Source organism: Stomoxys calcitrans, chromosome 5, assembly GCF_963082655.1.
Source record: "Stomoxys calcitrans chromosome 5, idStoCalc2.1, whole genome shotgun sequence".
NCBI lineage: Eukaryota > Metazoa > Arthropoda > Insecta > Diptera > Muscidae > Stomoxys > Stomoxys calcitrans.
The window spans coordinates 140456402-140480885 of record NC_081556.1 but is presented as its reverse complement, the minus strand read 5'-3'; the positions used below and the strand labels follow the sequence as shown (position 1 = coordinate 140480885).

The following is a 24484-nucleotide window of genomic DNA, read 5'->3' as shown; positions in this document are numbered from 1 at the left end:
ATTGTTTAAGAATGAAATGCATAAAAATGTACCAAGTTCGGCAGGGCTGAATCTTAGGGTGGTTGGAAATCATAACAAATCACTCCATGTTAAATTTCAGTTGAGTTCCGAAACACTTGCGGCTTCTAGAGACTCAAGCAATCATATTTAAGTTCCATTTTATATAGGGGCCGATTTGGCCCAATTGTAATCCCCCGAAAATCTACATCAATAAAAAGTCTTAGTCTTCCAAATCTTAAGTAAATGGGCTTCTAGGGATTGGGTGGTGGTACTATCGTCGGCTCCCTGTTCGTTAGACTGCATTGAGTCTCCTATCTCTGCGCTGCCTAATGTTTCAATTTTAGGCTCTTTACCTATCCCAGCATTCCGAATCTTGAAACCGGTTATGGGTCCTTTGTCGGGTCTCTCTTTGTTAGGCTGCGCTGAGTCTCTCGCCAGTGCGCTACCTGATATGTTAGTGTTAGGGTCTTTGCTTAGTCTAGTCTTTCCAATATTGAGAGAGGAGGTGATTGTCTCGTCATCAGCCCCCTGTTCATTGGACGGTATTGAGCCACCTGCCACTGCAAGGCCTGATGTATAAATATGAGGATTTCTGCCTATCCTAGTTTTCCCAATCTTAAAAAAGACAAAGACTTGATCAATGCCAACCAGAAGGAGACTTCCTTCCTCCTTCTTCTCCCTGTGGAAGACCTCACTTCTCTGCGTTCTTGTCTGTCTCTTGTCTGTCTCTTGTCTGTCTCTTGTCTGTCTCTTGTCTGTCTCTTGTCTGTCTCTTGTCTGTCTCTTGTCTGTCTCTTGTCTGTCTCTTGTCTGTCTCTTGTCTGTCTCTTGTCTGTCTCTTGTCTGTCTCTTGTCTGTCTCTTGTCTGTCTCTTGTCTGTCTCTTGTCTGTCTCTTGTCTGTCTCTTGTCTGTCTCTTGTCTGTCTCTTGTCTGTCTCTTGTCTGTCTCTTGTCTGTCTCTTGTCTGTCTCTTGTCTGTCTCTTGTCTGTCTCTTGTCTGTCTCTTGTCTGTCTCTTGTCTGTCTCTTGTCTGTCTCTTGTCTGTCTCTTGTCTGTCTCTTGTCTGTCTCTTGTCTGTCTCTTGTCTGTCTCTTGTCTGACTTGTCTGACTTGTCTGTCTTGTCTGTCTTGTCTGTCTCTTGTCTGTCTCTTGTCTGTCCCCTGTCTGTCTCTTGTCTGTCTCTTGTCTGTCTCTTGTCTGTCTCTTGTCTGTCTCTTGTCTGTCTCTTGTCTGTCTCTTGTCTGTCTCTTGTCTGTCTCTTGTCTGTCTCTTGTCTGTCTCTTGTCTGTCTCTTGTCTGTCTCTTGTCTGTCTCTTGTCTGTCTCTTGTCTGTCTCTTGTCTGTCTCTTGTCTGTCTCTTGTCTGTCTCTTGTCTGTCTCTTGTCTGTCTCTTGTCTGTCTCTTGTCTGTCTCTTGTCTGTCTCTTGTCTGTCTCTTGTCTGTCTCTTGTCTGTCTCTTGTCTGTCTCTTGTCTGTCTCTTGTCTGTCTCTTGTCTGTCTCTTGTCTGTCTCTTGTCTGTCTCTTGTCTGTCTCTTGTCTGTCTCTTGTCTGTCTCTTGTCTGTCTCTTGTCTGTCTCTTGTCTGTCTCTTGTCTGTCTCTTGTCTGTCTCTTGTCTGTCTCTTGTCTGTCTCTTGTCTGTCTCTTGTCTGTCTCTTGTCTGTCTCTTGTCTGTCTCTTGTCTGTCTCTTGTCTGTCTCTTGTCTGTCTCTTGTCTGTCTCTTGTCTGTCTCTTGTCTGTCTCTTGTCTGTCTCTTGTCTGTCTCTTGTCTGTCTCTTGTCTGTCTTGTCTGTCTTGTCTGTCTTGTCTGTCTTGTCTGTCTTGTCTGTCTTGTCTGTCTTGTCTGTCTTGTCTGTCTTGTCTGTCTTGTCTGTCTTGTCTGTCTTGTCTGTCTTTTCTGTCTTAACCTTTTTCCATTTCAAACATCGTTTAAGATTAACCCATTTAAACACTTTAGCCTGCCTTTTTGTCTAGAATTTAATTCAGCATGCCATCTCCCCACCTTCCACTGTTTCCTCATGCCATTTCGAATATTATTTTCTTTTTTTGGGGGGAGCTCGACTTAGGACATTTGATTCATAGTCTATATGAAAGAGAACTATGGCAGTTAAATAATTGAATAGCTAAATGGACCACCATGACGTATGAGTGTTATTTGTGCGTTTAATAAATAACACTTATACGCCGCATTGTCTGGGCGGACCGCCCATGAAGGAGGAAAACGGCCCATCACTACAAAAAAAAGACAAAAACATAAAAAATACATTGAAAACAGAAGAAATAAAAAACACTTAACAAAGCACCCCCACTTCCGCCCCAGCCCACAAAACAAACAAAAACAGTATGAGATGTCAGACAGAAGCTGAAGCAACACACAGAAAACGCTTAGTTTGCTACTTACCAACATTAGCTTTTCATATTCCTCCTCGAGTAGACTGCCATTGAAATATTTGTGATGACTTGTTGTGTCCGGGAAATAATAGCCTTTGCGGCAAACGCATTTATAGGAGCCCCGTCGAAAGCCTAAGCCTTGAATGGCCTCACACTTTTTGGGGGGCGGGCAAGACAGACAGAAAAGAGAAATAAAAGAAAATGAAAGTTTGCAAAGAAGCTGGGAAGAAATTCCCAAATACATTTCGAATATTTGTGGAGTGTTGCCGAAATTCTAAGCAAATATTTGTAGTCAGCTTTTGGCCGTTTTTTGTCAGTTTCTTGTTAAAGTGTATGCAAATCCCTTTAATATTTGCTACCCTCCACAATTATTTGCTTTGACTTTTTTTCATTTTCGGGGTCCTTCAACTTACCATGGTTGTGCGCTGCTTACACTTATCGGTGCCGGCGAAAATGTTAAGTGGCTTCGTAGAACCGGGAATGTTTCGTTGTGGACACTGATCTATGTCTACACGCCGCAAATCAATATCAATGCCTGAAGTTCCCCTGCAAATGGAAGAGACAAAGAGGGAAAATTGTAAAAGGAATTTAATAAAATGTGGTCAGCAATTTATGTTTACCCAAAGATTTTGTTTTGTAAGATAAAATTCATTTGACCACAAAAGGAATGTTCATCACAATTTGATTAAATGCAAAAGAGTTGAATATTTAAAGCAAAAAAAGAAGAAAAAATCGATAGCCAAAACTTTTACCATACATCGCAGTACTCGTAGCCTTTGAGTGGAGCGGACGTGTTTTCATTTCGCTCCTCAAAGAAAAATTTTCGTATCTCGGTATAGCTACAACTTTTTACTAAAAATTTTACAGCCTTTTTGGAGTAGGCTAGAAATGGACTCTAAAGACTCAACAGCTACAGTGTTGGCGTCAGACCGTAGCATGTTGTCCTCCCCTTCTATAGGTGTAGGTGCCTTGGTACCTGTAGTCGAGAGTAATGCTTCAAGCGCACAACCAGTCGTCAGACTAATTAATGAGGAAGAGACGGATAAACCAGAGGGATGCCCAGTTCGTCTCCAGACTTTAAGTAAAGGTGGTATTGCCGACTCGGATACAGACAGCGACAGTGTTAATGAATCAGTAATCGCAGACGAATGGTGAGATAAGGCAGCAGGATGACGGCAGAAGTGAGCGAGGACTCGGATACAGACAGCGACAGTGTTAATGAATCAGTAATCGCAGACGAATGGTGAGATAAGGCAGCAGGATGACGGCTGAAGTGAGCAATGGCTTTGCTTAGCTCACAAGCAGACCGATAAAGCCATACGCGGTACGACCAAGGAGACAGAGGTGTATGTACCGGCAGCACAATCGGGCGAAAGTGTAGGATGCTGGAAGGGATAGCACTGACATTCCAAGCACTTCTATGGAAGTTGGAAAACGAATCAGATCTCCCGAAGAGCATAAAACTGCTAAAAGAAGAAAAAGAGCTCCCCGCTTTCGAGTACTCTGGGAAAACCAAGCCAGCCATCTCGCAATGGAGATCCTAGACAGTGTCCTGCGGTGGTAGACAAAGTCGGAGCAGGGACGAAGGAAGCGCGCGAGGCCTCTAAATCTTCATGGAGGAGGAGGCCACAGCCATCACGGAAGACGCAAATGGTCTTTGAGAAAGTTAAGGAGCCGCCCTCTTACGCCAGAGTGGCAAGGAAGCACAACAGAGATGAGCTGACTTTTGCAGTCATCAATATCGGCAGTGTATCTAATGGGATTCCACCAGGTCATCGGTCCCAAGTGGAGGATCTGGTTAACGATCCAATTTACGAACATGTGTGGAACTCTGTAGAGGATCCATCCATACAAATAATGAGCTGCGAGTAAAGAGGGGGCATCTTAACACTGTGTTTTGCGTCGGCAGAATGTATTGGTACCGTCAAACGGCTCTTCAGAGATATCCAAGCTCGAAGGGAGTGCTCAAGGCTCAACCTGGTGAGAAAGATGGACATCTCCCAGCTCACATAGGTGACGGTCTTCATCAAGGGAGGGGGCAGTAAATTTCCGACGGAACGCATGCTGGGATTCTTGGGCAAGGAAAACCAAGGTTTGGTAGCAGAGAAGTGGGAGGTCATCCACAGGGAGAAGAAGGACGAAAAAACTCCCCTTGTGGTTGGCATTTATCAATTCTCCGTGACAAGTTTGGCTAAGACTAAAGGCAAGGTACACTACGGAAGCAAGGCTGTTTGCCTGATACAGCTCCCATATAAACCGATCTGGTTAAAGAGCGGATTTTCGAACATGTGTGGAACTCTGTAGAGGATCCATCCATACAAACGAAGAACTGCAAGTAAAGAGGGGACATCTTGACGCTGCGTTTTGCATCGGCGGGATGTATTGATACCGTCAAACGGCTCTTCAGAGATATCCACGCTCGAGAGGAGGGCGCAAAGCTCAACCTGGTGAGAAAGAGGGACATCCCCCAGCTCACAAAGGCGACGGTCTTCAGCAAGGGAAGGGGCAGTAAATTTGCGACGGAACGCATGCTGGGATTCCTGGGCAAGCAAAACCCAAGGTTTGCGAACGCAGAGAAGTGGGAGGTCTTCCACAGGGGGAGAAGAACGAAGCAACACTCCATGTGGTTGGTAATGATCAAGTCTCCGTGACGAGTTTGGCTAAGACTAAAGACATGGTTTACTACGGTTGCAAGACTGTCTTTTTCAAGATTGGGAAAACTAAGATGGGCAGAATCCTCATATTGAGACATCAGGCCGTGCAGTGGCAAATGCAAATATTGCCCATGAACATTCCGCTAAGGGACAGGGGCAAACTTCTCACATATCAATGAGTGCAGTCCGATTCAAGTTTTAAACTCAATGATAAGGGACCTCCTTTTTACAGCCGAACGGCGTGCCGCAGTGCGAAACCTCGTTGGAGAGAAGTTTCACATGGCAAAGTACCTCACAAATGTTGCCAGCATTAGGAGGGGAAAACCACCGTTGAAAATTTTTTCTGATGGTCTCGCCAGGAGTCGAACCCAGGCGTTCAGCGTCATAGGTGGACATGCTAACCTCTGCGCTACGCCGTGCAGTGGCAGGTGGCTCCATACCGCCCAACAAACAGGGGATTGACAACAAGTCAATCACCGCCTCTTTCCATACTGGAAAGACTAGGATAAGCAAAGATCCTAATACTAAAATGTCAGGCAGCGCAGAGGCGAGAGACCCAACACTGCCTAACAAACAGGCAGGTGACTTAACGCCGCACAATAAACAGGGGGCTGACGACAAGGCAATCACCTCCTCTCTCAATATTGGAAAGACTAGGCTAAGCAAAGATCCTAATACTAAAATGTCAGCAGCGCAGAGGCGAGAGACCAGCACAGCCTAATAAAGAGAGAACCGACGAAGGACCCATCACCGATTTCAAGATTCGGAAGGCTAGGATAGGTAAAGATCCTAATATTGAAACATTAGGCAGCGCAGAGGCAGGAGTCTCAATGCAGTCTAACGAACAGGCAGCCGACGATGGTACCTTAACCTACTCCTAAGAATCCCATTTGCTTAAGATTTGGAAGGCTAAGAAAGGCAAGGATCCTAGCATTGAAACATCAGGCAATACAGGGAATGAAACTCAATACAGCCTAACGAACAGGGACCCGACGATGGAACCATTAGCGACATTTATAAAGATTCGGAAGACTAGGATGGTAAGAGAACCCAATACGATAACATCAGGCAGTGCATTGGCAGGATAGTCAATGCAGTCTAAAGATCTGGGAGCAGATAATGAGATCACCTACTCCCAAGATGCTCATTTAATGGAGGACTAATGACTGAGGTAATCCAAATAAACCTCCACCGGAGCGAGACTGCTACACACGCTCTGATGGAGAAAATCAGCTAGGGCAAGATTCAAATTGCCATAATTCAGGAGCGATGGACGAGCCGGAAGAAAGTTTCTGGACTGAACCATTTCAACTAACAATTATTCCATGGTAACACTGGTACTTGGCCAAGGACCTGCATTAATTGTCATACAAATTTGAGTCAATGTCAGATGCAACAGTGGTGAGACAGGGAGACGGTGGAGCATACCTGGCATCACTTTATGTGCCTTTCGACTCTCCGATACCTCCACCCACATCAGAGCTAGTGAGGAAAGCAAAACAGACAGGAAAAGAGGTACTCATAGGGTACCTCTTGCGGTGGTACCAACACCAATAAGCGGAGCTAAGCCCTGGCAGAGTTCTTGCATGCTAACGACCTAATTATACTTAATATTGGTAACACCGCTACCTTTGTTAATAGGATTAGGGAGGAGGTATTAGATGTGATGATATGTTCGGAAAATCTAATCGATGAGGTTTAGGATTGGTCCATGGAACACTCATTCTCTGACCATGGAACACTCATTCTCCGACCATCGCTACATTAGGTTTTGAATAACACCGCCAGCGCCGCATCCGATAAGCTTCCGAAAAATGTTGAAAACCAACTGGACAGAATTCCTCCTTCGTTCCTTCCTGCAAAATTTCGACAGAATCGGTTAACAAATGAGCACTTTTTTGCAATATTTCTCAAAATCGGACGAACATATATATGAGAGCTATATCTAAATCTGAACCGATTTCCAGCAACTGCTCCTCAGATACTGAGGCCGTCGTCGAGGAAAGCATTTTGCAAAATTTTGGCAAGATGGGTCAATAAATGTGCATGCAGTGACTCTAGGAGTGAAAATCGGGCGATATATATATATGAGAGCTATATATAAATCTTAACCGATTTCCATGAAATTCACCAGTAATATTGAGAATCCAGAGAAAATTTCTCCTTCCAAATTTCGAGAAAATCGGTTTACAAATGACCATTTTATTGCATTTTTACTGAAAATCGGACGAACATATATATGGGAGCTATATCGAAATCTGAACCGATTTCAAGCGAATTCCTCAGATACTGTGGCAGTCGTCGAGGAAAGCGTTTTGCAAAGTTTTGGCAAAATGGGTCAATAAATGTGCATGCAGTGACTCTAGGAGTGAAAATCGGGCGATATATATATATGAGAGCTATATATAAATCTTAACCGATTTCCATGAAATTCACCAGTAATATTGAGAATCCAGAGAAAATTTCTCCTTCGAGAATTTCGAGAAAATCGGTTTACAAATGACCATTTTATTGCATTATTACTGAAAATCGGACGAACATATATATGGGAGCTATATCGAAATCTGAACCGATTTCAAGCGAACTCCTCAGATACTGTGGCAGTCGTCGAGGAAAGCGTTTTGCAAAGTTTTGGCAAGATTAGGCTATAAATGAGCTTGCGGTGGCTCTGGGAGTGAACATCGGGCTATATATGCATATATGAGAGATATATCTAAACCTGAACCGATTTCCATGAAATTCACCAGTAATGTTGAGAGTCGTAAAAAAATCCTTCCTGCCAAATTTCGAGCGAATCGGTTAACAAATGACCTCTTTATTGCATTGTTACTGAAAATCGGACGAACATATATATGGGAGCTATATCCAGATCTGAACTGATTTTTTCCAATTTGAATAGGCTTCGTCTCTAGTCCGAAAAACATGCGTGTACCAAATTGTAAGACGATCGGATGAAAACTGCGACCTGTACTTTGAACACAATTTAGCATGGACAGACGGACAGACAGACGGACGGACAGACAGACAGACGGACATAGCTAAATCGAATCAGAAAGTGATTCTGAGTCGATCGGTATACTTATCAATGGGTCTATCTCTCTTCCTTTTGGGTGTTACAAACTAGTTCACTAAGTTATAATACCCTGTACCACATTAGTGGTGTAGGGTATAAAAACAATATATTGGGTTGCCCAAAAAGTAATTGCGGATTTTTCAAATAGTCGGCGTGTAAAAAAAGTATATTTGATTAAAGTTCATTCTAAGTTTTATTAAAAATGAATTTACTTTCTTTTAAAAAATCCGCAATTACTTTTTGGGCAACCCAATAGCATTTTTTCCCACATTCATCTCACAAAAATATCATCTAAGAACCGCAAAACTAATAAATCCCTATGACAACAGTAATTTATACTTCACTCAAATAAAATAACCCCCAGGATGTTGTGACAAATATTTTCTAATAATAATTTCGTGTTATTGGTCAAATGCGGCAAATGACCATGAACTTAACAAGACAGGTTGATGGGAATGATGGATTTGATAAATATGTGCAAACATATCCTTGCCAATGATTAGGAAAAGACAAAATCATCATCATTTGCTAAGGCGGCTACATTATAGCCACCTTCGTCAACATCTTCAACGGTATTTGCAATACCAAATGAAATTTCCCATATATGTTTACACCAAAAACGAATATTTGTTGAAATATGGCAAAGCCATATTTTCAGCACGAACCTAAACAGAATTTCATTTGTATAGAAATGAGGAGGAGGCAAACGTTGGATACTCCCGCCCCACTCACATCACCACCGAAGCAGGCCTAGTCTTTGTGGCTACAGTAAATCCTGCAAACAAAGCATACTACCATACAGCCAAAGAAAGGATCAACATAAATAAAATTATCGTTGACATTATCCCTGAATGTGAATGAAGAATATTTTCAAAGCAACACTCCCCAATTAGGTTTTGCACCCTTTGCTATATATACACATGGATATATGTGTGTGTGTGTGTTTACGTATTTGTGAAAATGTCCTTGAATAGCCTTTCGTTACCCTTGCAACATATTATCCCCAGTTGGCTCAACTCAATTGTCTATGTTGTGAGTTTACACACAATTCATAACAAATTTTATTTGCTTATCCTTTCGATGTTTGGCCGTGTGTGTGTGCGTGTGTGTGTTTGTGATAGTATGGAAATAGAATCGTAACCATAACAATAACAAGGAAACATTTGGTCATGGGAAGCATAAATAAATAGAAAGATAGACACTGAACAATGGACAAGTGTAAATATATGGAGACATTTATGAAGTACCCTACATCACTGTGACAGTCTTGCATTTTAGGGCCAGTTAAACGAATGCCAAGAAGATGACAGCTTGAGTGTAAGTCCACACAATCAAACACACAGACAGGTGAAAGACATATATAAGACAGATGAAAGACAATTGGACAGAGAAAACTATAGGAGGGGAAGGTGTAGAGACACTTCTTCCAAGAAGTGGATAGACGAACAGGTCAAAATGTCAAATCAATCAGCTCGAAGGTTTTTGCTCTGTTGAATATAGACCTACAGTATCACCAGATGAATGGTTAGCAAATAGGACAAACAGTGACAAGGACGAAAGATAAGAAGAAGGTAAACATTTTGTCATAATAAATGGTTTTTCCTCCCACCACCGAAGGATGCATTTTGTTATACGGTGTGCAGCACATTGAAATATCCATTTCCAAACCTATTAAGCAAACGAGGGCTGCTATAAAAATTCTGGGCTTAAAAGGGAAACGGAAATATTTAACAAAAAAAAAAAAAAAAAAAAAGTAAAGAGGCATTAAGTTCAGCCGTGCCGAACTTTGGATACCCACCACCTCGGGTGTATATGTAAACTCCCTTTTGCCACAATCTGGTGAAAATGGGATAACTTATGCACCCAAATTCGGCACGGACATTGAGTGGTCTAATATATATAAGTCACTGTTGAATTTTGTAAATGAGATTTCAGCGAAATTGGATAAAAAATTAAGCTTTTATGGGCTTCAGACCCTTTATCGACAGATCGGTCCGATAGTATTCCGATCCGAACCATATTTGGGTCATATGTTGGGAGGCGTAAAACTACCCAATTTAAATGAAATTTCACCAAAATCGGTTAAAAAATAAAGCTTTTATGGGCTTCAGACCCTTTATCTGGAGATCGGTCTATATAGCAGATATATCTTAACATAGTCCGATCTGTACCACATTTGGGTCGGATGGGGAGAGGCTTAAAACAGCGCACAATTCCAAATTTCAGCGAAATTGGTTAAAAAATAAAGCATTTATGGCCTTCAGACCCTTTATCGGGAGATCGGTCTATATGGCAGCTATATCTAAATATAGTCCGATCAGAACGATATTTGGGTTGGTTATCGGAAAGCCTCAAACTAATCATTTTTTCAAATTTCAGCGAAATCGGTTAAAAAATAAAGCATTTATGGCCTTCAGACCCTTTATCTGGAGATCGGTCTATATGGCAGCTATATCTGAATATAGTCCGATCTGTACCATATTTGAGTTGAATATCAGGAGGCTTGAAATAAACCACTGTATTAAATTTCAGCGAAATCTGTTAAAAAATAAAGCATTTATGGCCTTCAGACCCTTTATCGGGAGATCGGTCTATATGGCAGCTATATCTAAATATAGTCCGATCAGAACCATATTCAGGTCAGATGTCAGGAGGTTTAAAATAACTCACTGTTGCAAATTTCAGCCAAATCGGGTAATATATAAAGCTTTTATGGCCTTCAAACCCTTTATCTGGAGATCGGTCTATATGGCAGCTATATCTGAATATAGTCCGATCTGTACCATATTTGAGTTGAATATCAGGAAGCTTGAAATAAACCACTGCATTAAATTTCAGCGAAATCGGTTAAAAAATAAAGCTTTTATGGGCTTCAGACCATTTATCTGGAGATCGGTCTATATGGTAGCTATATCTGAATATAGTCCGATCTTAACGATATTTGGATTAGTGGTCGGAAAACCTTAAACTACTCATTGTTTAAAATTTCAGCGAAATCGAGTAATAAATAAAGCATTTATGGTCTTCAGACCCATTATCGGGAGATCGGTCTATATGGTAGCTATATCTAAATATAGTCCGATCTGAACGATATTTAAGTTAGTTGTCGGAAAGCCTTAAACTACTCATTGTTTAAAATTTCAGCGAAATCGGTTAAAAAATAAAACATTTATGGGCTTCAGACCCTTTATCTGGAGATCGGTCTATATGGTAGCTATATCTAAATAAAGTCCGATCTGAACCATACTCTGGTGAGATGTCGGGAGGCTTGAAATAACCCACAGTTGTAAATTTCAGCGAAATCGGGTAATAAATAAAGGTTTTATGGGCTTCAGACCCTTTATCTGGAGATCGGTCTATATGGTAGCTATATCTAAATATAGTCCGATCTAATCCATATTTAGATCAGTTGTCGATAAAGCTTAAACTGTTCACTGTTTGAAATTTCAGCAAAATCGGGTAAAAAATAAAGTTGTTATGGGCTTCAGACCCTTTATCGGAAAATAGGTCTATATAGTAGCTATATCCAAATATGGTCCGATTGGGACCGTTCAAGAACATAACCAGCGTGCATCAAAAAGACATATCTGTGCCAAATTTCAGCTCAATATCTCAATTTTTGAAGGCTTTAGAGTGATTACAACAGATGGATGGACAGACGTACACGGACATCGTTAAATCATCCTAGAATTTTACCACGATCCGAACAATATATAATTTGTAGGTTCGGAGAGCTCTTATTGTTGTGGTGAACAATAATTCGTCTTCTCGTGTTCGTTTTTCAAATTTCCCAGAAGCGTATGCAGCAGCTTTCGTATATACTCGTGACCGTTGTCGGTCCGTCCATCTGTCTGTCTGTGCATTTGTCTGTCTGTGTATTTATCTGTCCCACTATCCAACTGTCTGTCTGTGTTTCTTTCTGTCTCTGTTTCACTCTGTCTGTCTGACTGTCTTTCCGTCTGACGTTCTGTTTGTTCGTCTGTCTGTGTTGCAGTATGTCTGTTTGCCTGTGTTTCAGTCTGTCTGTCCGTCGATCTGTGTTTCAGCCTGTCCGTCTGTCTGTGTTTCAGTCTGTCTTTTTGTCTGCCCGATCCCTCGATTTAAGATTTTAGGCACATAAAAGGCGCATTTATTGTCCGATGTCGCCGAAATTTGGGACAGTGAGTTGTGTTAGGCTCTTCGACATCCTTTTTCAATTTGTCTCAGATCGGTCCAGAGTTGGATATAGCTGCCATATAGACCGATCTCTCGATTTAAGGTTTTGAGGCCATAAAAGGCGCATTTATTGTCCGATGTAGACGAAATTTGGGACAGTGAGTTGTGTTAAGCCCTTCGACATTTTTCTGAAACTTGGCCCAAATCGATCCAGGTTTGAATATAGCTGCCATATAGACCGATATTTCGATTTAAAGTCATGGCCACATATTTATTTATTTAGTTTAATTTTATTTTTTATTTTAATATATTGGGTTGCCCAAAAAGTAAATGCGGATTTTAAAAAAATTATATTTTTTCTTCTTTAAGGCACTACAAAAAAATGTTGTAATGATAGCACTCTGCTCAATGTAGGGTGTAATAAAAGGAAACCTAAATGACAGCATGGCAAATAAGCTCCCAACACACACTCATACATAAAGCACTGTCAATATATATGTAGACCATCATGAACAATGAAATGAATTTGGACTTGGTGGCCCCAAAAGCTTACTGCATGGTTTCCTTTAAAACTGGGTTCTTATGGTTGCACCATATTGAGAAGGAACTGTATGGGATTATGTGTCTGTGGGTTTAAGTATATGTGTGCAAATGGTTAGCCATCAATAAGATGTCAAAAACAATCAAAATATCCTAGCACATCGTATGGGGTGACCATGTATGTGGGCCACTTGTTTAAATGTTCTAAAAATGGACACTGGACCCTTGCAACAAACAATGGACCCGAAACAAAAAGTGCAAAACTAAAACCAGCTTCATATGGGCTATTGATGTTTAAAGCCAAGCAACTATGCTGTTCATCATGCATATACAGAGAGAATCTATGCAGTATGCTTGAGCACATGTGTTTGCTTATCATGCATTTGCTTAGATGGGTCAAAACTGGTCAATGGCTGAAAGAATGTGTAAATGAAGGAAAGTAAGGTTTTGGAAGGATTTTTTGAGTTACCGAAAGACAGGACTTATGGTTCAAAGAAATCCTTTGTCCCTTGTTTACAGATGTAAGATATCAAACGAAGAGGTCTATCCTTTCAGGGTTCCAATGACATGGTTGTGGCTACTGAATGTTTAGGTCGGCATATTAAGCGCCTTTCCACTTGTCTGCTTTTTTATTATTTTATCATTTAATTTGATGCATGAGAACTTAATCTACGCACCCTCAGCTTTCACATCGTTATTAAATAGGTGTGTATTTTTATTAAAATCGTTATTACGTGCTTCCTTAGTTTATTGAATATAAACTTTCAGTTGAAGTTTAATGCTATCTAATCTTTAAAAACAAACCTTAGGATAGAGTAACTCGCATCCCAGCACTATACTAGCTGACCTAAGGTCAAAGAAGAAGAAAGAAAGTCCAGTTACAAAAGCTGGTATGGAAAAATATTAAGGAACTGTTTATTGGATTAAATATGAAAAAAACAAAAATGTTAAAAGGGAGTAAGTGTATGAGTTAGCAAGAGTGTGTGTGTGTGTGTGAATGTGTTTATGAAATGATTTTCTTATTATACTCACTAAGGCAAACACATGTCTTCTTTTCTTTCAACAACTGACTGTCCACATAAGCCACATATGTGTATTTAACACCCATACGCATTTAGATATTCTACACAAGAAACAAAATATTCAATTTAGGAAGTTGTGAATATTCCAAAGATCAAATTGAATTTGAGATTAAAATTTTCTTCCACACTTCCGACTAGGAAGGAGAAAAGAGGCCAAACTATGATAAAAGTTACTGTCACCCGAAAACCAGGTGAAGTGATGGGCAACATGAAAGAAGCAAGCCAAAATACCAGCCCCAGAGACGAAGCCAGGAAGGAAGGATGGTATTAAACAAAGTTATGATATGAAAAAGAAATGAAGAAAAATTATCATTGAAATTGAATATGTAAATTTGTCATAAGGAAATATGCAAATCTGTTCAAAGTCAAGTCGGATTATGCAAAATGAACACAAAAAGTAAGTTCAAATTATCTTTTGACATTGGTTTTCGGAGATTTCTTGGCAAGACAGTAAAAGTTTTTTGTTTATTCCATAATGGTTTAGCCTGGGCTTGTAGGATGTTGGTTTAGGTTGGGGGCCATGGGGAAAATTTAAAATAAACTTTGTGCCCATTCATATGTTTTGAAGACAAACACAATTATAGAAGGCGGCAGACTGTTTGCAATGGGTCTTAAAATGCCAAATGGTTTTGGGCTTTATGGCTTGTGTGTCTTTAGTTTTTTATTTAATTTTTTTTTAATATTTTTGCTAGAATTAAATCGACTAAATCATCTAAGTATGTATTGTAGAAATTATGTGTGGAATGTATGCAAATGAGTTTGACTAGGTGGGCGTATACGCTATTTTAATTTAAAGAGTAATCTTCATAGAGTAACACTCATACGCAATGGTGTACCATATGAGTAGACAAAGAGGAATTGAGTGTCCGCAAAATATAATAAAAACTAAGCAAAGTGAAGAGAACAAATAAAATAAAATAAAATAAAATAAAATAAAATAAAATAAAATAAAATAAAATAAAATAAAATAAAATAAAATAAAATAAAAAAAATAAAATCAGATCAAATAAAATAAAATAAAATAAAATAAAATAAAATAAAATAAAATAAAATAAAATAAAATAAAATAAAATAAAATAAAATAAAATAAAATAAAATAAAATAAAATAAAATAAAATAAAATAAAATAAAATTAAATTAAATTAAAATAAAATAAAATAAAACAAAATAAAATAAAATAAAATAAAATAAAATAAAATAAAATAAAATAAAATAAAATAAAATAAAATAAAATAAAATAAAATAAAATAAAATAAAATAAAATAAAATAAAATAAAATAAAATAAAATAAAATAAAATAAAATAAAATAAAATAAAATAAAATAAAATAAAATAAAATAAAATAAAATAAAATAAAATAAAATAAAATAAAATAAAATAAAATAAAATAAAATAACATAAAATAAAATAAAATAAAATAAAATAAAATAAAATGAAATAAAATAAAATAAAATAAAATAAAATAAAATAAAATAAAATAAAATAAAATAAAATAAAATAAAATAAAATAAAATAAAATAAAATAAAATAAAATAAAATAAAATAAAATGAAATAAAATAAAATAAAATAAAAATAAAATAAAGTAAAATAAAATAAAATAAAATAACCCATGTGACAATATGGGACTCAAATGAAAGATATTTAAGAGTAGAAAACGAATCTGATATCAAATATTGGAACCTCATATTTGGGGGTACGCCGTAAAGCAACCCCTTAACTGAACTTAATTTCCGACTTTGGCAATATGGAGCTCAAATCAACTGCATTTAGGAGTAAAGAACGAATTTGGTACTTTTTTTAGGGCAAAGTGCCGGTGGGTGTCCTATTCCCAAAACATCCTCCAAACAGTTCATATTTACCGACCACGGTTATATGGGGCTCAGTGCTTAAAAAGCACTTCTCATTACTATAATTAAAAAAAAAAACCGATTGGAGATTGATAATGCGATTCATTCGATTTTTTTTGCACTCTTACAGTCAACTTTAAACAAAACATGGTTTCTATTGTTGGAGTCGGGTGCCCCGGGGGCCACTCAAAGCCCCGCAAATGGATATATAGGCCCATCACGACAATATAGTGCTCAAACGACATGTGCTTGAGAGATAAAACGAATTGAAGAGCCATGCGTTTCAAATTATGTTAAAGCTATATGGGCATATTAAAGCTATGAGAGGGGATATATTAAAGCTATAAAGGCTATAAAAAAACGTATATTAAAGTTATATGGGAGTAGAGTACGAAATTAACACTCATTTGTGGGACAAAGACCCTGGGTCCACTCCACCCTCAAACAGAACTTATTAACCGATCATGCCAAAATGGGGCTCATATAAAATGTAGTCGAAAGTGGGGCACGAAGCTCATATTTAATTTAGGGGCAAAGTTGCCATCCAACCCTCTGTAAACAGGGAATATTTACCAAATCGGATAAAATATAGGACTCAAAAGAAAGGCATGTTTGAGTAGAGTTAAATTTTCAAAAATTGAGATATTGGGTGAAATTTAGGACAGATACGTATTTTTGAAGCACGCTGGTTATGTTCTGGAACGGGCCAAATCGGACCATATTTGGATATAGCTGCTATTTAGACCGATCTGCCGATTAAGGGTCTAATGCCCATAAATGCTTTATTTTTTATCCGATTTTGTTGAAATTTGAAACAGTAGGTAGTTTAAGTCTTCCCGACAACTGACACAAATATATAAACTAAAGGGTCTGAAAACCATAAAAGCTTTATTTATTACCCGATTTCTCTGAAATTTAAAACAGTGAGGTATTTTAAGCCTTCCGACATCTGACCTAAATATAGATTAGATCGGTCCATATATAGATATAGTCGCCATATAGACCGATCTCCCGATAAAGGACTGAAGGCCATAAAATCCGATTTCGCTGAAATTTGAATCAGGGAGTAGTTTAAGGTCTCTCGACATCTGACCCAAATATGGTTCACATCGGATTATATTTAGATATAGACCATATAGACCGATCTCCCGATAAAGGGTCTGAAGCCAATAAAATGTTTATTTTTTATCCGATTTCGCTGAAATTTGGAATTGTGCGCAGTTTTAAGCCTCTCAACATCCGATCTAAATATGGTCCAGATCGGACTATATTTGGATATAGCTGCCATATAGACCGATCTCCAGATAAAGTGTCTGAAGCCCATAAAAGCTTTATTTTTTAACCGATTTCGCTGAAATTTGAAACAGTGGGTCGTCCCACGCCTCCCAACATAGGTCCCAAATATAGTTTGTATCGGACAATATTTAGATATATCTTCGATACAGAGCGATCTGCCGATGAAGGGTCTGAAGCCCATAAAAGCTTTATTTTTTATCCGATTTCGCTGAAATTTTAAATACAAAATTCAACAGTGACTTATATTTATTAGACCACTAAATATCCGTGCCGAATTTGGGTGCATAAATTATCCTATTTTCACCAGATTGTGGCGAAAGAGGGTTTACATATACACCCGAGGTGGTGGGTATCCAATGCCTTAATGCCTCTTTACTTGTTAATAGCCAAGACCTAAAGGCGTGCCGCAGCGCAACGCCCCTTTGGGGAGAATTTACATGACCATGCATGGCTTGGTACTTCGCAAATTTCGCCATCATTAAGAGGGGATAACCACCGCTTTAAATTTTTTTCGATGTTCTCGCCAGAATTCGAACGGATGCGTTCAGCGTCAGAGGCCGACATGGGCAACAGTTGCACCTGCTCGGTATCCACATTAAGTTAGAAAAGGCACAGCGGAGTGGACCCGGTTCGGCTAGTTGGTCTTTATAATGAATTTATCCCGATATGGTACGATCTAGACCTTATTCGGTACTGATATCACCAAGGATTTTTCCAACTCACTGTTCTGAAATTGAAATCGTGTATAAAATGTGGCAATTATGTGCTTAAACCCCTAAATAAGCATATCGGTCTATGTGGCATCTATTTACTAAAATGGTTCGACCTATACCAGCCCTCTATAGACCATGTCCCTACCGGCTATGGAAGGCAATAGCATTACTCACTGTTTAAAACTTCAGCGAAATCCTGTAAAAAATGCGGCTTTAAAGGTTTAAGACCCTAACACGACAAACCGTTCTATATGGCAACACAATTCAAATATGGTCCTATATCGACCATATTCGCTTTGTATGTCGACGGGCCTTATAAAACTCACTGTCCCTAATTATATAGAAAACGGGTAATAAATACGGCTTTTATGGGCCTAAAATCCTAAATCAGCAGATCGGTTCAAATGGCAGCTATACCCAAGTATAGTCTGATTTAGTGCATTCAAGAACTTCACCTGCTAATGAAGGAAATACGTGCTGGTGTCAAATTTCTGCTTAGTATGCCCATTTTTAGAGACTATAGCGTGATTACAACTTTCCCGACCGGCCAGACACGGACATCGTTAAATCGCCTTAGAATTTTGCCACCATCTATGGGATATATTCTTTGTAGGAATGGAAATGGAAGTCCCCATTTTGTGTTACAAACATATTGGGTTGCCCAAAAATTAATTGCGGATTTTTCATACAATCGGCGTTGACAAATTTTTTCACAGCTTGTGACTCTGTAATTGCATTCTTTCTTCTGTCAGTTATCAGCTGTTACTTTTAGCTTGCTTTAGAAAAAAAGTGTAAAAAAAGTATGTTTGATTAAAGTTCATTCTAAGTTTTATTAAAAATGCATTTACTTTCTTTTAAAAAATCCGCAATTACTTTTTGGGCAACCCAATATTTTTTAATTTTTTTTCTTAAATTTACAAATGTTGACAATTTTCTTCGAAGTTTTTTGTCTAGCATTAAATTCGAATTTAAAAGCTTTTTGTTTTGCAACTTTTCTTATTAATTTAACGCACACAATAACCCAAATGGATGGCTCACTCTGTCTCTGTCTATCCACTCGAGACACATTAGGTTAATATTGTCTGAAGAGTTTATTGGCATGAAAACATTTGTCACCGAACATGAGGTATGAGGCGGAAAATATGCTATCAACAATGTGATGATACTAGCGAGATGGCATGACATAAAATACAGATGTGTTAAATTTCAACATTTGTCGATATAAAATAACCCATGGGGTAATGCAGGTTATTTCGAATACTCTTCCTGTCGGTTGATGTTAACGCTTTCCTGCCATAGTCTATAAAATACTGAACGTAATGGATTATGTATGCCCAAATTCAATTAAAATTTTTTGTTGGCGTTGCCGACAAAACGTGCAACATTTCAATTTAATTATAACTTTGCATGGAGATGTTAAGGTGGCAACCATTTTAAGAGAAATGCCCTAGCAAATGATTTTAAGAGACGTTGCCATCCATTATCCCCACCTACTCTAGCCGAGGGCTGGTTGATATGGTAACCTTTTTGCAAAGAGCCAAAAGATATGCAAAAAAATAATGGTATTTATTACAATATGTTATTGACATGTCAACACATGTGGGTGTATGGGCGCATACATAGGCCCTTGAAGAATGGAAGGGGGCATATACCAAAATCGATGAGTTAATCAATTTAATAGCATCCCTTAAAGTTAGTATTCATCATAGATATTAAATGGTTTGTTGAACTAAGGCTATTATGTGTCTATGTATTAAGGGAGAGAAAAATTTTAGGTTTAGAAAAGTAATAAATTAAGAAAAAAAAGTGAGAAGAGCTTAATAATATAATTATATATACACTGAAAGAAAATAGAATAGAATAAACAAAAAAATTAAATGAAAACCAGTAAGGAAGGTCAAAAGTCGGGCGAAACCGACTGTATAATACCCTACACCTACCCTATAAGCACAATGTGGGACCTATATTTAATTCTGAACCAATTCTGATGCACCTCTCCGGTTGTTTCCAGAAGTGCTATTAAACAATCCGTATCACATTTCGAGCAAATAGGTTCAAACTGTAAAAACTACGACTGACAAATGACAACATTATGGCAAATTACCCAAAATCTGACGAACGTATATATGGGAGCTATATTTAATTCGTAACCGATTTCGAGCAAACTTCTCAGATAATGTGGTAGTCGTCGAGAAAAGCGTTGTGCAAAATTTTGGCAAGATTGGTCAATAAATGCGCTTGCAGTGGCTCTTGGGGTGAAAATCAGGCGATATACATATATGACAGCTATATCTAAATCTGGGCCGATTTCTATGAAATTGACCAGTGAAGTCGAGAGTCATAAGAAAATCCTTCCTGCAAAATTTCGGACAGAATCGGATAACAAATGATCATTTTTTTGCAATATTTCTGAAAATCAGACGAACATATATATGAGAGCTATATCCAAATCTGAACCGATTTCGAGCATACTCCTCAGATACTGTGGCAGTCGTCGAGGAAAGCGTTTTGCAAAATTTTGGGCAAGATGGATCAATAAATGTGCTTGCAGTGGCTCTAGAAGTGAAAATCAGCCATATATACATATGAAAGCTATATCTAAATCTGAACCGATTTACATGAAATTCACCAATAATATTGAGAATCAAAAGAAAATCCTTCCAGCCAAATTTTGAGAGAATCGGTTAGCAAATGATCATTTAATTGCATTATTACTAGAAATCGGACGAACATATATATAGGAGCTATATCTAAATCTGAACCGATTTTGACCAAACTCTATGTATATTGTGGTAGTCGTCAAGGAAAGCGTTTTGCAAAATTTTGGCAAGATGGATCAATAAATGCGCTTGCTGTGACCCTAGGAGTTAAAATCGGGCGATACATATGTGTGAGAGCTATATCTAAATCTAAACCGATTTCCATGAAATTCACCAGTAATATCGAGAGTCGTAAAAAAATCCTTCCTGCCAAATTTCGCGAGAATCAGGTAACAAATGACCATTTTATTGCATTATTACTGAAAATCGGACGAACATATATATGGGTGCTATATCTAAATCTGAACCGACTTTGACCAAACTCAATGTATTTTGTGGTAGTCGTCAAGGAAAGCGTTGTGCAATATTTTGGCAAAATTGGTAAATTAATGTGCTTGCAGCGGACGAACATATATATGGGAGCTATATCCATATCTGAATAGATTTTTTCCAATTTCAATTGGCTTCGTCGCTAGGCCGAAAAACACGACTGTACTAAATTTGAAGACGGTCGGATGAAAACTGCGACCTGTACTTTGTACACAAATTAACATGAAAAGACGGACAGACAGACGGCCTGGCCGAATCTTATATACCCTCCACCATGTATCGCATTTATCGGGTTCTATGCGCAGTATTTCTTTTTAGGCAGGCAATGACTACTGAATAAGAACTATTATGCTATTGGAGCCATATCAAGTTATAGTCCGATTCGGGCCATAAATGATTGCTGAACATTGAAGGGGTCACTGTGCGATTTTTCAGTTCATTCGGATAAGAATTGTGCTCTGTAGGGCTCAAGAAGCTAAATCGGGAGATAGGTTTATATGGGAGCTGTATCAAGCTATTGATCGATTCAGACCATATTAGACACGCATGTTGACGGTCATGAGAGAAGCCGTTGACCACAACAATCGGATGAGAATTGCGCCCTCTAGAGGCTCAAGAAGTCAAGATCCCACATCGGTTTATATGACAGCTATATCAGGTTCTATACCGATTTACGCCATACTTAGCACGGTTGTTGGAAGACATAACAAAACACCTTATGTAAAATTTCAGCTAAATGGGATGAGAATTGCGCCCTCTAGAGGCTCAAGAAGTCAAGATCCCAGATCGGTTTATATGACAGCTATATCAGGTTCTATACCGATTTACGCCATACTTAGCACGGTTGTTGGAAGACATAACAAAACACCTTATGTAGAATTTCAGCTAAATGGGATGAGATTGCGCCCTCTAGAGGCTCAAGAAGTCAAGACCCTAGATCGGTTTATATGGCAGCTATATCAGTTTATAAACCGATTTGAACCATACCAAGCGCAGTTGTTGGAAGTGATACCAAAATACCATGTGCAAAATGTCAGCCAAATCGGATGAGAATTGCGCCCTCTAGAGGCTCAAGAATTCAAGATCCCAGATCGGTTTATATGGCAGCTATATCAGATTATGGAACGATTTAAACCATACTTGGCACAGTTTTTGGAAGACAAAACAAAACACCTCATGCAAAATTTCAGCCAAATCGGATGAGAATTGCGCCCTCTAGAGGCTCAAGAAGTCAAGACCCAAGATCGGTTTATATGTCAGCTATATCAATTTATCAGCCGATTTTGACCGTACTATTTATACAAATTTCAGCCAAATTGGATAAAAATTGTGTCGTCTAGGGGCTCGAAAAATCAAGATTCCAAATCGGTTTAAACGGCAGGTATATCAGGCACAGTTGTTGGAAATCATTACAAAACATTTCATGCAAAATTTCATCCAAATCGGATGAGAATTGCGCCCTCTAGCGGCTCAAGAAGTTAAGATCCAAGATCAGTGTATGTGGCAGCTGTACCAGGTTATGAACCGATTTAAACCATACTGAGCACAGTTGTTGGAAGTGACAACAAAATACTATGTGCAAAATTTCAGCCAAATCGGATGAGAATTGCGCCCTCTAGAGGCCCATGAAGTCAAGACCAAAGATCGGTTTTTATATGGTAGCTATATCTGGGTATGAATCGATTTAAACCATATTTAACAGAGTTTTTGAAAGTAATGCCAAAACACCACGTGCAAAATAGCAGTCAAATCGGACGAAAAGTGCGCCCTCTAGAGGCTCAAGAAGTCAAGACCCAAGATCGGTTTATATGGCAGCTATATCAAAACATGGAGCGATTCAACCCATTTGCAATCCCAACCGACCTAGACTAATAAAAAGTATTTGTTCAAAATTTCAAGCGCCTAGCTTTACTCCTTCGCATGTGAGCGTGCTTTCGACAGACGAACGGACGGACGGACGGACGGACTAGATCGATTTAAAATGTCATGGCGATCAAGAATTAATATACTTTATGGGATCTTAAACCAATATTTAGATGTGTTACAAACAGAATGGCGAAGTTAGTATACCTCCATCCTATGGTGGAAGGTATAACAAACCGATATACAGATCCTCTGTTTACATGTAATTTTTCGCTACATGCCCACTGGGTGCATCATAGCGTATGAGTGCTTTGACTTTTATTTACATAACGTATACGCCCACCTGGACCAGTCGAGTGCCTAATGCCTATAGAAAATTTAACGTCTAACACTTAACTAGAACTATTTGTAGCTGGCTACATCCCACTTTTAAGGAATTATTAACTCTTTTTTGCAAAAAGAAACAAAAACAAGTAAATGAGTGCTAAGTTCGGTCGGGCTGAATCTTGGTAACCCACCACCATGGATTCTGGTAAAAAGTTATACAAAATAAAGTTGTGGGGCATACATTTATTCTACATACCAAACTTCTGTCAAATCAGCAAAAATTTAAACTTCTAGGACCCAAATAAGGATAATCGTGAGACCGGTTTGTATGGGAGCTATACCAGGTTGTAGACTGATTTGGCACAGTTGTTGGAAGTCGCCCATGCAAAATTTCAGCCAAATCGAACAAAAATTGCGGCTTGTAAGGACTCAATAAGTCAAATAGGGAGATTGGTTTATATGGAAGCTATATCAGGTTATAGACCGATTTGAACCGTACTCGGCACAGTTGTTGCAATTCATAATGGAACACTTCATGCAAAATTTCAGCCAAATCGGACAAAAATTTCGGCTTATAAGGACTCAATATGTCAAATCGGAAGATCGTTTTATATGGGAGCTATATCAGGTTATAGACCGATTTGAACCGTACTTGACACAGTTGTTGGAAGTCATAACAAAACTCTTCTTGATAAATTTCATCCAAACCGGACAAAAATTCAGGATTTTAATGGCTCAAGAAGTCAAATCAGGAGATTGGTTTAAATGGGAGCTAAGTTTATGGACCGATTCGGTCCGTGCTTGGCTTGGCTGGTTGGTCGGCACAACAAGCCGATGAATGGCTTAAGTCGTCGTCGTCGTAGTAGCAGTGTGTGGTACACCGAGGCGGCAGCCCTTGCCGATGAAGGAATTCATCGGGTCAATCCGGTATGTACAACCGGCTGCCATGGGATTGACTGGCTTAGGTGTATGTCCATAGTGGCATGGAACGGATTAATATCAGCACCCTCTTTTCAACCTAACCTAAGTATATGTGCACAATTTTAAGTGGCTAACTTTTTGCGTTCGACATTTCGTGATTTCGACAGACTGACGGACATGGCAAGATCGACACAGAATGTTGAGATGATCAAGAAAATATACTTTATGGTGTTTCAAATGAATATTTCGAGGCGTTCCATACGGAATGACTAGATTGGTATACCGCCATCCTATGGTGGTGAGTATAAAAACATTCAGTGAGTGACTGGGTTGTTTAGATATTTCACAATGGTGCGCATTCCTAACGGTTCTATTAGCCGTAATGCCTAAGATACTTTCAACATACAATACAGGGATCTTAGACGAAATATTAAAAAAAAAAAAAAATCAGCAAAAGAGAAATTGCCTCAATTTTTAGATAAACTCATCATTTACCTGGAGGCCACCGTAACGTAGAGGTTAACATGTCCA

At 38.6% G+C, this 24484-nt stretch overlaps 1 protein-coding gene across 1 annotated transcript in view; it reads right to left on the bottom strand.

The window, feature by feature from the left end:
* LOC106080749 (uncharacterized) overlaps nt 1-24484 on the bottom strand; it is a 412271-nt gene that overhangs the window by 82418 nt on the left and 305369 nt on the right. Inside the window, exons 4-5 of the mRNA XM_013242272.2 lie at nt 2806-2938; nt 2403-2546 (exon numbers count right to left, since the gene is read on the bottom strand). Coding sequence (XP_013097726.2) covers nt 2403-2546; nt 2806-2938 — 277 coding nt within the window. The remainder of the gene's footprint in view (nt 1-2402; nt 2547-2805; nt 2939-24484) is intronic.